The sequence below is a fragment of the Paroedura picta genome, chromosome 11 (genome assembly GCF_049243985.1).
Source record: "Paroedura picta isolate Pp20150507F chromosome 11, Ppicta_v3.0, whole genome shotgun sequence".
Classification (NCBI taxonomy): domain Eukaryota; kingdom Metazoa; phylum Chordata; class Lepidosauria; order Squamata; family Gekkonidae; genus Paroedura; species Paroedura picta.
The window spans coordinates 31,463,722-31,479,512 of NC_135379.1; the positions used below are offsets into that span (position 1 = coordinate 31,463,722).

Genomic DNA, 15,791 nt, shown 5'->3' on the forward strand with positions numbered 1-15,791 from the left:
CCACACTGATACACGTATTATTCATTAAATACAACTCTCACGTCTGGGTTTTATTATACTCTGTAAAATATACACAGGAATCTTGATGTACTCAAAGAGTGCAGGTAAATACAGTATTCAAGCAGTTGCTATTTCTATGTACATGCTCATTAATTCTTCAAAAACCCACAAAATTATCAAATAGATCAAAATACTGTCCTGTGTTTCCACACTTTGTTCAGAAAACAAGCTGATAATTTACAATGGCATTAGGGTTTCCAGTTTCACAATACAAAAAGGATAAAAGGTGGGGTACAGTTTATAGCAATTTATATTTGTATTTACCTCAACATGCAAGAAAATGTTCTTGCATGTACATAAGCATATAATTATAACTGTTATCTTTCAATTAAAGCAGAACCAAATAAAGTAAATACCTCAACTTAAACAGAAACTTCAGCTTAGGTTGGTAAAAATTTTTCCAGTCTTCAATTTTTTACAGTAGCCAGTTATAAATTAAAGAAACTTAAAATCTGTTTTAATTATAGCAGAAGGAACTTCTCTTTTGATAAGCTGCTATAGAATATTATTTTCCCAAAGATCCAACACTGTACCTTTTTGATAAGGAAACTATTTTTATCACCCATAACCACATCTAGTGCCTTAAAACCCTAGGAGTTTTTAAAAAAAATTATATACACCATAGAGGCACAAATCTTTTACTTTATGATGTAGAAGATTGGGTGAGTTGTAAAAAAATTCCATTCCTCTAAGGCAGCCTATCAGGGTCTCAGGATATTGCAGTTCTGTTTTTGGTGCAGTCTCTCTTGTCCAGGTAATTATCCTTCTTGTATTCTGAATTAAAAATATTTTAATACAACAGGATTCTTTGTAAAGGGAGCAGGAGAATCTGCAATAATGACTGCATCTGACTCACCTTCCTTTATTATACCTGTAAAAATTTCACCCTGACTGCAACCTGACTAAGCTAGTTACAGTACTGTAAAATTCTGACAAGTTCTTTTCCATCTCATTTGAAAGAACACAACTGAAAAGCATATATATATATTTTGTGGTACATTTAATAGTGTTGGAAGGCTGTTAAATTATTAAAAACAAATCAACACTTAAAACCAAGTCTAGGATTATTTGCCAGAATTAATTCAAAGGTTGGTTAAGACTATTTACTTAATCTATTCAAGTTTTCTAAAAAAGTTTTCTTTTAAATTAAAAGTGTAAGTTATTTGGTCCTTTGGCAATTTGCTGCACAAACAATGCCTTCTGTACCAAACTCAATTATTGCCTTCAAAATGGTCTTAGTTTTATTGGTAGGATTTAAATCTGTTGTCTTCTTTGTTGTACAACTATGTGTTCACTTATATAGACAATGGTGCACAGCCTTGCTGGGATTATTCCTTGCACCAATGACAACCCAGTACACTGAAATGAAATAACATTCTACGTAACTTTTTGCACTGTGGATTCCAAGCATTTTCAAGAATGTTTACCTTTGCATAACCTGCTATTTATAACTTTCAGGAGCAGGACAAATCTTCCATATGCGCACATATTTTTTAAAATCTTCTCTTTGGGCTGCCCTTATATTCAGACTGCTTCCTCCAACACCAGAATCCTGAAATCCATCAAATGAGTTCACTCTTTACACCTCCAATTGAGCTTCTTAATAGGTTTCAGAATCAGAGTCATTAAGTTCATCTTCTTCCGTATATGTGTAGCCATCTTCCCTGCCAATGTTGTTGAAACTGCAATAAGAACTATGTTCACTCCTGATAACTGGCAAGGAGTCAAAGGTGACAGTTTTTGAGGTGTTGGTGTAATGATTAATGGCATTGAATGTAAAGGAAGGTAAGGTACTGCTCGATGAAACAGGCATCATTGTGGCTAAAATGAGAGCTAGGCAATCAGCCACATCCTTGTTAGGAGCACAGGCCAAAGCTGGTGTATAACCTACAGTAAAGATACAAACATAATTTAATTAGAGACAGACAAAAAAATCTTTTCAATTTTTCTAGAATACCACTTAGACCGTTTATGCACTGGAGGTTTCATGCCGGACTGCAAGCAGGTTGCCCCACCTCTTCCAGCAGCCACACGGGGGAGCCTTTGGCCCAGTGCACCTCATCCGCCCAATTTGTGCTCCTGCATGGAAGCTGAGGCAGTGAAATTCCCAGTACATAAACAGTCTTACTGATGCAGCAACAAGTATATTTTTTCTTAGCCTGTATTGTATTTCTTAAAGTGATTTGATTCCAATGTCTCCAAGGCATCTAGTTTTGTAGAAGAGAAAAAAGTTTTCCTAGATTGGCGCAATCCTGTGTGTCTAGCACAGCCAGGCTTATATATGGCAAAAGTAGGAAGGAGATGAGGGGAAGGACACAGCATATCACAGTGGTCCTACTGCTTAAGACCAGCTTGGCAGCACTACTGCGGCTGCTCTTGACTTCCTACTGACTTGGTTCTGGGCACTGCATCTTCTTCTTCCCTGCTTTTCTTTTCTGCAGTGAGTGTGATGTAGGATATTTTCTTCCTCCACATGAAATGTAAGGATCTGAATGGAACACAATTCTTTGTCTATACAGCATCAAGTCATTTGCTGAACTCCAATAGCAGCAGAACTTAACCTTTGAGGAATACATCACTAAGTTTCCAAACTTAACCAAAATCCAAATGGAAAAAACACAAAACTTGATGTTGGGTTTATCCGATGAAAATGACTAGGAGCAGATTTATGACAGACAGAAGAAACACTTCTGGACACAGTTAATGGCTAAATTAAACCTTTGCATTCAGCAAAAGAATTCCAAAAATTATAGGAGAGAGGTGCTCCAAGATTATGAGGTTCTTCTGGTTAGCCATTGTAGGAAACAGGATAAGAGATCAGTTGCATCCTTGGTTCGGTTCAGCTCTGTTTTGCTTTACTTACCATTTTCATCTACTGCAAGCACACTTGCTCCTTTCCCTAGAAGTTCCTGGACTACAACAGTTAATCCATTTCGAGCAGCAACATGCAATGGCCTGCGGAGACAACACCTGGCTATGAAAAACCTCACAAAAAACGCACATACAGCGTTCAGAACATCTAGAATAGAAAAAGATGTTAGCAGGATCCAATTGGCTGGACTGAATGACTTTCTAATAAGGTAAAATAGTTTAAAAATGGCTTTTCATGGTCTGGCAGAATCCAATTATATGGCAGATGTGGATGAGGAACATATCACAGGAGCCTAAACATCTCTTTGGGTCATAACCCATATAGTCGGGAACTTTCAAGAACCTGGCTTAATGGGGTTCTAAGGTCAGGGAGGGCAAAAAGGTCACCCTTAAAGAACTAGCCCCTGCTGGTTCTCTGTCCTCCATCAGTCACTGAGTGTGAGGCAGGAAGGAGGGGTGGTAATCCTAATCTGGGAGGATTACTCCTTCAAGGCACTCACTGTGCTGTCAATACCAGGAGCTGAATGTGTTGGGCTTGGGTGGGACAGAGTGAAAAGCTTGGCCATCTGGGTGGTATATTGTGTGCCCAATGCACCACCAGATGCCCTGCCAGCCCTGCTGGAGGGGGTAGCAGCCTGGGCATTACAGTTCCCCAGACTTCTAATCCTAGCTAACTTTAATGTCCATGCTGGGTGGCTGCCCTCCGGAAATGGACCAGACGAAGTGTCGGTCATGGAGACATTAGGCTCTTGCAATTGGTCAAAGGCCCAAGCCATCAGGCAGGCCACACCCTGGACCTCATTTTTGTCGTAGGACTGGATGTGGAACTGATGGCGGTTAACGCCACCCCGTGGTCAGACCACTATACCCTGCAACTATTACCTCCGACTATTACCTCCTCCTCATTTGGGTGCCAAGCACATTTTAACTCACCTGCAGAGACTTATGGATCAATTTGATTCCTGAATGCTCTGGGAAACCCAGTGTCTCCCAATACTAAATGGAGTGGTTGGGAACTGGCATGACTCAACACTGGTCGCCATTGAGACTGCTCCCCTAATGTCCTCTCTGCCCCTGTCCCAAGCAGGTTTCCTGGTACACAGAGGAACTTGCGAGAACAAACAAGAACTAAGACAACTAGAGCAAGTTTGAAGGAAGACTCGCGACGAAGCTTTGAGAATATCTCATAAGATGCTTATTAAAGCCTATGAAATGGTGGTGAAATCAGTAAAATGCAACGTTTAATTGTTTTTGATCATATCTGCAAACTCACACCCAGCACAATTGTTTAGGGTAGTTCGATCACTCACTGCCCCAGAAGAAGGGCACCAAAACAATAATCACCTGAAAACCAGATGATTTTGTGAGCAACTGGAGCTGATTTTCATTAAGGTCATTAATACAAGCAAGCATCAACAACTTTCTACAGGAAGGAATATACTTCTTAAAATCAAAATGTTTTTATTTCTACAACAAAAACAAAAGAAACCAGTGCATTGAAGCACGACAGACCTATCCTTGGCAAAGCTGAAGTACTTCTAACTAAATCTTTACTTACGTTTGCAAGGCTGCATTGGTGGCATTGATGAGATTTCTATCTGTAATCTTCTCCAATATTAACAAGGCACTAGTTTCATGACCCTAAAGACAGCAAGTATACCTTTAACACACACATCCTTCCTTCCTTTAAAAATACACTTTCCCTTATCATTAGCATAAGATCAGTCTCTCTTGTTACTACAAGTACTGTCTGCTCAATCTATGGAATGACACCAGTAAAGAGTTAAAACCACTGGTCAACCTTAAGCAACATCCTTAGGAAAAAAACCTGTTTCAGTCTGAAACTCCTAAATTATTTGCGTCACAATTTTTTTCAGAGTAGTAGAAGAGTTGGTTCTTATATGCCGCTTTTCTCTACCCGAAGAAAGCAGCTTACAATCGCCTTCCCTTTCTTCTACCCACAACAGACACCCTGTGAGTTGGGTGAGGTGAGAGAGCCCAGAATTGAATCCTGCTCGCCAGATTAGAAGTCTGTGCTCCTAACCACTACACCAAACTGGCTATAACGTAAGGAAGGTAAAGCACTTCCACAATGTTCACAGGCTAAAAACGTAGGACTATTTCCTGTTGCAATTCAAATGCTCCACTGCTGCTGTATTTGAGAAAATCCCCTTCCATAAAATTAACAGCACTACTAAGAACAAGGGCACCTATAAATGACTGAAGACCCAAGCTGAAAAATGGTACATACCTTGCTGCAAGCCAGATGCAATGCTGTGTTTTTACACTTATCTTGTAAGGTCAGATCAGCTTTAGCACTGCTTACCAACACCTCTGAAAGACATAAAGGCTAATATTAATTCAAAAGGAAGAGTTACAGTGAAACTTTGGATAACTATAAAAAACAAGTGAACCATGCAGGATTAAACTTTGTTGGTGTTAAAGGTGCCACTGGATTCAAACTGGGCTACCAACCTGAATCTATGAAAAACAAGTATACAGTAAAACTCCTCAATAGAGGTTATTCTCAGCTCTATCAGACCATAAAGATGTCCCACCACACTGTTGTTTTTACCACCCTACAGATCTTCTAACCCCTTTAAGGCCACTGAAAAATGGAGAAAAATACTGGTTTGAAGGAAATTATGGTTGCTTTAAAATTCTATGGGGTGTATCTGTTATTTTTTCTTGCTTTGCCCCTGTAGTTGTTAAAAACAATTAAAACATTAACAGAAAGCTACTGTGACTGATGAGCCAGTTTGCTTTCACTACTTGCACACAACCCTTTGCAATGCTAAAGAGGAATTTTGTTCTCTACAATAGCATATTTACTGATTATTAGTAATGAGAAGTCACAGGGATTTTTTTTACCGACTGTGTTTGTTTGTCCATTTTCTGCAGCCATCATCAGGGGAGTCTTCCCAGAAGAATCTACAGAATTTACTTGTGCATTATGGCTGAGCAAAAGCTGTAAGCACTCTACATGGTCTGTAAAAGCAGCAGCATGGAGGGGCGTTCTGAGGAGAAAGGAGGAAAGAACAGCACATTTTGAAAAGTGGGCGAATTAGAAGGCCTCAATAAGATTCTACTCAGAAGCATGAATTGTACAAACCATGCTTAATAGCATGCTAAATATTTAACACATTATACTAAAAATGGTATTGGTACACATGTCATACAGTAATGTTATTTTTTTTCTATAATAGCAAACGGGCAAAATGAAGCTACATCTATTGAATTACATAACCTGCCTTATTCTGGGTTGGGGAGAAAATAGAGCTACAGGAGAATACAAGGAAAGTGAACACAGAAGGGTGTATGTGAAAGTGAACAGAACAGACTACAATTATTCAGACCAAGGTTCCAGTCTTGAATACTGAACCAACACTTTAGAATCAACACTTCCCACAGCTAAATATTGGGTACACTGCCAGAGAAAAACCATTTGGGTAGCTCTGGCTAATCATCTAAGACAACCACAAGGTGTATGACACACTTTCAAATGTTTGGTGAACCAAATGTAGGACCTGGCTGGGGAGGAGAAAATATGGAAAAATCGTTTGGAATGAATGAAATGTTGTTTAAGACAAAGCTTTGCTCATTCAAAATATGCAATGTGTCAAACTGAACAATTTTATGTGTTATTCAAGTTTTAGAGGATTAATTTTATGTTATTAAATCAATAAGAAGAAAACAGACCTATAAGCATTGTCTGTGGGGTGGATTCTATGAAGTATTCAGAATTTACATTTTTTTCCAGGTTTCCACATTTCTAAAAACACTGCCTCTATATTGTTTGGATCTTGCACAAGTAAACCATAGCTCAGAATTTCCATTAACCTCCACTGACCATTTTGTCAGCTTCAGTCATTCTTTGACTTTTCCTCCTCCAGCAACCTCCTCCGGGGAAAGCTCTAGATAGCATTAGCTGTCCGCCTAGGCAGGACTTAGTCATGTGGTGCTGTCTGCAGGACTGGAGTCAGTTACACAGTGCTGGCCACAAAGCCAGGCCTAGTTATACCCTAGGCCAGTGGTCCGCAACCTTTTTCAGGCTGCGGACCGGCAGCGGCAGGGAGGGCGATCGCCCAGCCGTGTATGCCCGCATGCGTGTTTGCACCATGCGTGTCCACACACGTGCATGCATGGCTGAGCATGGCACAGATGCGCATGCACGACTCGGCTGCGTATGCACGCATGCACGGGAGTGCCTTGTGTGCACGTTTTGTGGCCGCGCATGGCGCAAACACGCATGTGCTGCTGGCACGGCCCTGCAGAGCCAGGGCCTTCGCGGCCCAGTGCCAGGCTGGTGGTTGGGGACCACCGCCCTATGGAACATGTCTGGACTTGATGGTGTCAATTCACTTTCTCCTGTGTACCACTCTTCACATGATTTTCTGTTTTCCTCCTCCTGGCAGCCTTCATATCCTTCCAGTCAGCTTGGTGTAGTGGTTAGGAGCGTGGACTTCTAATCTGGCGAGCAGGGTTTGATTCCGTGCTCCCCCACATACAGCCAGCTGGGTGACCTTCGGCTCACCACAGCCCTGATAAAGCTGTTTTGACCGAGCAGTAATATCAGGGCTCTCTCAGCCTCAGTTACCTCACAGGGTGTCTGTTGTGGGGAGAAGAAAGGGAAGATGAATGTAAGCTGCTTTGAGACTCCTTCGGGTAGAGAAAAGCGGCATATAAGAATCAACTCTTCTTCTTCTTCCCCTGCTTCCTTTTCTCTTTCTCACCTATCAACCAACCTACCTTTAATTTGTTCCCCATCTTCAGTTATAGTGACAATTTACTTCATGTACCCCACCTTTTCTTATACTGTGGACACAAAGCAGCTTACATTCCCTTCTTATTTTACCCTCACAAGAACCCTGTAAGGTACATTTGGCTGAGTGTTTGTGACTGACCAAGGTGTGTGTGACTGAAAGGGGCAAAACGGGGATTTAAAGCTGGGTCTCTCAGATTCTCATTCGGAAACCCTGCACCAGGGGTAGTCAACCTGTGGTCCTCATGGACTACAATTCCCATGAATGCTGGCAGGGGCTCATGGGAATTGTAGTCCATGGACATCTGGAGGACCACAGGTTGACTAACCCTGACCTACACCACACTAGGGGTGAATCTGCACTGGGCTTTTTATCCTTGGGGACTCCAAATTAAAGAAAGTCATCTACACATTATTTGATTTCCATTTTGATATTTAGCACTTTAAATTTTCCCTCTGCAACATCTATGATTGAGCAGAAGTGACACTACATTTCCCCCACAATATCCAGGAGTGGATATAACTCACTACATTTGCAGAAACTGCTCAGAGATTTGGCCATGTTGAAAATTAAATATATTGATTATTCATACAATAACATATCTATGTGCAAATACAAATTACGTCAATGAGCTGGCCTTAAGGAGAATCCAGAAACAGTAACTTGCAAACAAGGTAAAGGTAAATCTTTTGATAGAGTAAGATTTGTTACCCATAACTATCTGTTATGTTTTGGGCACAATTTAAGAAGCTATTTACCTACATAAGGGGCACCTTTGCACTACATTAAAGGTGTAGTTCCTGCTGTATTTTGTATGCATATTTCATTCAAAAAGGCCTTAATTTTATTACAAAAAACAGAGAAGCAGATTTTAAAACAAAGAATACATTTTAATGCAACATTTACAACCTTACCTTCCTTTTGCATCTGTGCAATTTACAATGCCTGATCCTAGTGTATCAATTAACATTTCTGCAGCACCTTCATTATCATTGATCCTATCAAAAATTTAAAAAACAATTACTTCCAAAATAAATGAACTTCGTTAAAATCTGTAATAATATCTGCCATAGTAATAAAGAAGTTGCTTACACTGCACAATGCAATGGGCTGAAGGAATTCCCTTCCAGTTTCTGGAACACTTCCTGATCCAAAAGAAGTTCCACACAACTGTCGTGACCTACAATAGCAAGTGTAAAATAAGACTACTGGAAGACTTAACTTCTAAAAACGTGAATAGACTCTGGTCTGTTATTAAATGATGTGCCACCTTAGAAACCATGCAAGATTCTGACACACTCAGAATGTTATCTTTCTTCTCCCTGTCAGACGGCATCCATTACTAACCATAGAAAGGGAAAAGGAGCACATAAGCAAAGCCTCTTTTCCAAAAAGCAGCCAGAATAACAGGAGGATTTGATAAATTTCTAGCTGTTTATGTGGTTGGAAGTCAACTGCTAGCAATGCTCATAAGTGAATAAAAGGTTGGGTCTGGTAACATGGTCTTGGATGACTTTTAGTGGATAGCTGCAACACTTCCATACATTTACTCTAACTACCATAATAGTTACACAGTGCTGAAACCAAGTGTATAAGAAATTCATGAACTCACCCTATTGATACCGAAAAATTGTTTATTGTCTATGCACTGAGACATCTTTTTCCTGCCTGTACTAAAGGATTTACTAGCATGTGTGGTTGGCAACTGGCTGTTTCTTTCAGACTCCATGACCAGCTGTAGGTCTCCGTAACAGGGCACTGCAGGGAACTGCTCGATTCTGGAAATAATTCTGTAGTTATGCTGGATGCTTCTATTGTTCTGTTAGGTTCCCTGGCTACCAGTTCATACATGGCAATGAGCTAGGAGGTGTGAAGAGATTGAGCTGGAACTGTTTAATACCACCGTTGGACCAGTGGGTCCAATTATTGCTAGTTTGAGCGGAAAAACAGAAAAACAGAATCCATCAAACCCGGGGTGGCCAAAACTGTGTCTCTCCTGATGTCCATGGATTACAATTATCATGGCAGGGGCTCATGGTGATGTCACTTGGATCTTGTGGTTCCTGACAGAAGGTATTGGCAGATCTTTTCATTTCAAACAACAGCTCTTTTTGACTTCTCTTTCCCTCCCTGAAAATGCGGGAAATTGTTCAGCACTGAAAAATACTCTGAAAAATCTTTTGGAATAAGTGAAATTTTTAAGACAAGGTTTTACTCACTAATGAGCATTTTTATGTCAGACAATCTGTAGCAAGAGAAGATAATTCCTGTCTACAACAACTTTTCAAGAATCAGCTTACTGTTTGAGTGTGCATGATTATTTTTACCAACTATTAATATAATGTTTGATGATTATACATTATTGAAGAGTTTACTATTTTCAATATTAAAGTTACGTTTCACTTGCTCTCCAAACATGCTGGTAGTGACTATCTGAGTGACTATCTGAGAATGTTTCTATTCAAAATACTATATCTTTTCAATTATTAAAAATTCGTAGTAAATAGGACGTGTATATTTGCTATTTTTACTTCTTGAAAGAAAAGTCATTTATATTTTGACTTGCGTAAATATGCCAAAATGTACAATTTTATACAGGATTTAATTTATAAATTGCAAATGTTTTGTTATTAAAGTGGTGATTTAAGTCTAGATTTTAACAGCATAAATTTTAAACTCCCCCAAATTTCCATTTGTTTCCAAAACACAGCCATTGGTTCCCCAACACTAAGAGTGGCTTCCAGTTTTCCAGAAATCTCTTGCAGAGGGATTATGGGATCTCTATAGATAACAAGCCACAAGAAATAAAGAACTACAGTGTGAAAGGGAATCAGATAAAGTCTTCCCTACTTGTTCTTGGGTCAGCTAAAATGTGTTCTGTTGTGTTTTATCCGACACACTTTTTACAGGCATTTAACTAAAACAGGTATTCTCAACCATGGTTTCATAAAACCCTGGGGTTTCTTTACAGCCTTGGAAGGGTTTCCTCAATGGGTGGGAGTTATTTTTTAATATATTTTTAACATCTGTTAAACATTTATCGTGATATAGCCATATTTGGTCATGTCAACCTCCCCCACTCAAAACAGTGAATCATAACCAGGAGGGGGTGGGAAGAGGAGGGGCCCCAGGTGGGCATAGTACACAGCTATGCTTCCCAACCATACTCTGCATGATTGCACCACTTCTGGAGTTTCTCAAAGCCTCAAGACTGTTTCAAGGGTTTCACAATGGTAAAAAGGTTGAGAAAGGCTGAACTAAGGAATGGAGGTGATATTGCTTAATTCTCTGATGCAGTTAAACCTGGTGCCAGCATCCAACAATGTTTGTCAATTATAGCATTATCTGGTACACAACTGTATTTACCATTGTAACAGGCCCAGTGCAATGACGTGTATCCCTGATTGTCTGCTAGGGCAGGTACTGGCTCCCCAGATGCCATTGGCTGTAAGAGCGCTCCTAGTACCCCAATATGTCCACACGCAGCTGACAAATGTATAGGTGTCCGTCCTCTGCAGTCTCGTAGTATAGACTTAGCACCATGCTGAAGCAGTGCTTCTACGCATTCCTCATGCCCAGTAACTGCCTGCAAAATACAACACACATATTTCGGCAGGCGCTGATATGAATCAATTGAAAATCAAGAACTGCCTGTGATCTTTAAATTCTCTACCATAACAGGAGTGCACAACTCAAATAGCTATGTGAGAGAACAGATCTCAACTGGTGATGCCCCCCCACCCCGGTCTCTATTTTGTGATGATAATCGCTTCATTAGGTTCCATAAGCATTGCATAAAGACACCAAAACATTGCCTCTCAGTGGTTTGTCTGGGAACTTATGACGGGAAATTTCTCTGTTGCATCTCAAGGACTTGCATTTCAATAAAGAAATTTCCTCATTAAAGTCGACAGTATTGTCCTACTCAATCATCTTCAAAGAAAGGCAGGTAGTACCTACAAGCCACAAATGCAACCAAGTTTATGTAATTCTCTTTAGAAAAAGTAAAAGCTCATACGTGCTTCTGTTTCTCAAAAAAAAGGGGATTAGGACAGAATAGTGGCAATGGTTTCTCTTACCCCTCTGTGCAGTGCTGTTCTTCCCCATTTATCTTTGGCATCTACATTTGCTCCTTTGTTAAGCAGTGAATAGACACAATCTGTATGCCCATTGAGAACAGACAACATCAAAGGAGTTCTAGAAGAGTAAAAAACTAAATGAGAACATATAGATTTCCACAGTAAGTAAGACAGCAGGGAAGAACATTAGCAAATACAGGCCTGAGGACATCCCTGCCATATAACCAGCAGTCCTGGGATATGAACAAGTGAAGCCAGTTGCACAACTGACTATGCACCAAAGGCAGCACATAAACAAGTAAAATCACTATGCGCAACATGCTGTGATGTCCCTTACAGAATTATACTGTAGCAGCCAACAAGGGACAACAGCAAAGTTGCTTTGATATTTCCACAATTATTTGAAGATCACCCTAAGCCAATCTCACAATTCAGCTGTTTGAATTAACTCACTAGAATAATGCAACTACTAGAACCTGTTGAGACAAAAAAGAACCCCCCTTCAAAAAAGTGTGCAACGTACTGTCCATTTCCATCTTGAATGTCCACAGCATTCTGTGGCTCTGCATTTCCTATCAACAGCCGTAAGCATTCTGAATGACCATTCGTGGCTGTAAAATATTAACATAAAACATCAGAAAGAGCATAATCATTGGGTAAAAACAGAAAAAGGAGTTCTAAATCAACACTTGGATATTAGTTTTCAGAAAGTCACTAAAAACTGGTTTTACACCAAGTCAAATCTCTTCAAAATCTTCAATATATGTTAACAGTATTCAATGCTAAGAATATATCAGCTAAACCTTCGGGGAGGACGGTATATAAATCTAAATAAATAAATAAATAAAAATATGGCAACGATATTTCTGAATTATAAAACTATACACACACACGGTACTCACCCCTTATAAAATTTATTTTATTCATCCATCTGCAACTAGCCACCTTCCATCTAATTAGCAAGCCTCATCACCAGCCTTTCTCAACCTTTTTACTGTTTGAAAACCCCCAGAAACATTCTTCAGGCTTCAAGAAACCCCAGAAGCGGTGTGATCATGCAGAATATGGTTAAGAAGCATTGCTGTGTACATGCCTATCTGGGGCCCCTCCCCTTCCCACCCCCTCCAGGCCCATCACTGGCCATTCTGGGATAGATGGGTGGGTTGGCATGACCATCTATTGTCATATCACCTGATTAATGTTTAACAAATTACAAAAATATATTAAAAATGAATTAACTCCCACCCATTCAGGAAACCTTTACAGGGCCATCAAGAAACCCCAGGATTTCACAAAACCTTGGTTTAGAAACCCTGCTCATCACATACACAATTTTTAAAAAATAGAACATGCACAATCCAATTTTAAATTGGGAGACACAGACAGGAAGAATGTACTTTAAGTTTTTAAATAGATATTATGAAGCTAACAACTGGAAACTAACTACTGTTTTTGAAAACTGGCAGCTATTTCATCCCAAGAGGAAAATCTTGTGGCTGTGTCCGTCCCTTGACCAAATTTGCAATGGGCATGAAAGACAGAACAAAACAAACAATAATAATAATAAAATAATAAAAATCAATTCCACCACCAAATTCCTCCATGATGCAATATTTATTTCTAATTAATGGAAATGGCTGCTAGCTGACAGCATTTTTAGTTGACCATGCAGTTTTTGTCCAGGAAGTCCTGGTTTGATGTTAAAAACTGAGGTCTGAGATCCAGTTCACAAATTAACATAGATTGATTATCACATCTAAAGTGTAAAAAACTGTTTGCTTCTAGCATATTCACATTATGTTACCTTATGGACAAATTCAAATGGGGTGGCCACATTGGCTTGTTGCAGCAAATTAAAGTAGTCTCGTGGTACCTTACAAACTAATAGATTTATTGAAGCATATGCTTTTACGGATTATAGTCCACTTCATCAGATACATGAAGTAAAAGCAAAACACAGCAGAGGAATAGGAAAATAGTTTGTGAAGACTAGGTTAACAAAAATCCTGACATGTAAGAGATATAGTTCTAACACTGATTACAACTATAAGCAGTGACTGACCATTCACAACAGGTATAACTGGTGGTAAGAGGAAATTTTATGAAAATTACTGTACTACTACCTGATAGACACATGAACACCTAATACCAAAATCTACCAAATGTTACATAAAATCTATATGCTTCCAGCTACCACCACACAATTCACTGTCTATAGGCAAGCATTATGTTATAACCACATCTGCTCTAATAGCTTGGACATAGGCTTGCACCCAGGCTGGTACTCAATATAAAACCTATTGACCCAAGACAGATTAACAACAGGGCGGGCGGCAGGAAGTCAGGGGTGCTGGCAGGAAAGCAGTGGAGCCGGGGGCTCAGGCGGCGGCATCTCTCGCCAAAAGACTACCCCCCCCCCCCCAGGCCTCAGTAAAATTGTCAAGCGTTGACCGGTCCCCGGTGATAAAAAGGTTGGGGACCACTGATCTACCTCAAGCTTCTACCTCAAGCCAGCCCAAACTAGATTTCTTTCACACAGACCTGGTAGGGAAAAAACAGATACTTAGGGCCTTTCCGTATACCATAAATATAGTGAAATGCTTACCTGGTGAAGACGTCACATTTTGGACGTTCCAACATCCCGCATCCAAGCAGCAAACCGCTAGCTATATCCTCCAATTTTAAAGCGTAGCTGGGGAATCGCGTAAAGTGAATTTCCCAGCCTAAAAAGTGTGAGCTAAAGGAGAGCAACCAGCAGGCCACCAGCAAAAGACATGTGTGGAGGCGAAGAAGCGCTATCCCCGCCTTCAATGTTCCGCCATCGTACCTGCCTACCTTCTCCCAGGGACGGGTTTGTTTTGGAGGGTTTTCTGAGAGAAAACTGCCAGGAGCAACAAATAGGCAACAAGCTCAGATGCCAACTTTATCCTCATATCTACTAGTAACAGCTATCTTCTATTATTATAATGTGGCTTTATAGAGCACCCTCCCTGTAAACAGGCTCAGGGTGGTTCACATCATACAATATAGAATCATGAAGTTGGAAGGAGCCATGCAGGCCATTTAGTCTAATCATGTGTGCTTCCAGCTCAACATGTGTGCTATTCAAATTACAATTAAAACATAAATTGCAGTGCTCTGATTTCCCCTTTTTGAGTTTATCTTTCAGTACCCCAGAGATGAATGGAGGTAGGCCCATAAATTTTACTGGCTGCACTGGCTTGCTCTGGCCTCAACTACAAGCCTGATGGAAGAGCGCTGTTTTACAGGCCCTGTGGAACTTAGGTAGATCTATCAGAGCCCGGGTCGCAATTGGCAGCTCATTCCACCAGGCTGGGGCCATGGCCAAAAAGGCCCTGGCTGAGGCCAAACAAACTTCTTTTGGGCCAGGGACCACCAATATGTTAATATCTGATCTTAATGTTAGGGGCATAGTGGGGGAGATGGTTTCTTAGATACGCAAATGGCCTTGAAGGTTAAAACCAAAACCTTAAACTTTATCCGGAATTCACTCAGCAACCAATGCAGCTGCTGAAGGGCAGGTTGTATATGGGTCCTCCATGGTGTCCTGGTAAGGACCTGAGCAGCTGCATTCTGTAACAGTTGCAATTTCTGGTTCAAGGCTAAGGATAGGCCCACATACAGTGGAGTTACAGTAATCTAGCCTAGAGGTGACTGTTGCACAGTTGATAGGCCCACATACAGTGGAGTTACAGTAATCTAGCCTAGAGGTGACTGTTGCACAGTGATTAGGTTTTCCAGGGTCAGGTAGGGCACTAGTAGCTTTGCCTGGCGAAGATGGAAAAACAACAGGTGTGCTACTTTTTCGATCTGAGCCTATATTTTAAGAGAGGAATCAAAGACCAATCTCAAATTCCTGAGATTCTGATCAACCATATGATCAGAGGCCTGTTCATCTGTTTATCCACCTACTTGATATACACTACTATTTGTCAACAATAACCTCTGTAGCTAGTTATGATAAATGGATTGATCTTAACATAAAAGAATAAATGGA

The 15,791-nt window shown here is 40.3% G+C and overlaps 1 protein-coding gene across 2 annotated transcripts in view; it reads right to left on the reverse strand.

Annotated features, from left to right (window-relative positions):
* Positions 1–17: 17 nt before the first annotated feature.
* Positions 18–15,791, reverse strand: part of ANKRD28 (ankyrin repeat domain 28) — an 84,482-nt gene continuing 68,708 nt past the window's right edge. For both annotated transcript variants that reach the window (XM_077303356.1, XM_077303355.1), the window contains exons 19-28: positions 12,297–12,384; positions 11,774–11,891; positions 11,061–11,280; positions 8,787–8,874; positions 8,609–8,692; positions 5,803–5,948; positions 5,183–5,265; positions 4,490–4,572; positions 2,924–3,015; positions 18–1,947 (exon numbers count right to left, since the gene is read on the reverse strand). In XM_077303356.1, the coding sequence (XP_077159471.1) occupies positions 1,661–1,947; positions 2,924–3,015; positions 4,490–4,572; positions 5,183–5,265; positions 5,803–5,948; positions 8,609–8,692; positions 8,787–8,874; positions 11,061–11,280; positions 11,774–11,891; positions 12,297–12,384 (1,289 nt within the window). In that variant the 3' untranslated portion in view covers positions 18–1,660. The remainder of the gene's footprint in view (positions 1,948–2,923; positions 3,016–4,489; positions 4,573–5,182; positions 5,266–5,802; positions 5,949–8,608; positions 8,693–8,786; positions 8,875–11,060; positions 11,281–11,773; positions 11,892–12,296; positions 12,385–15,791) is intronic.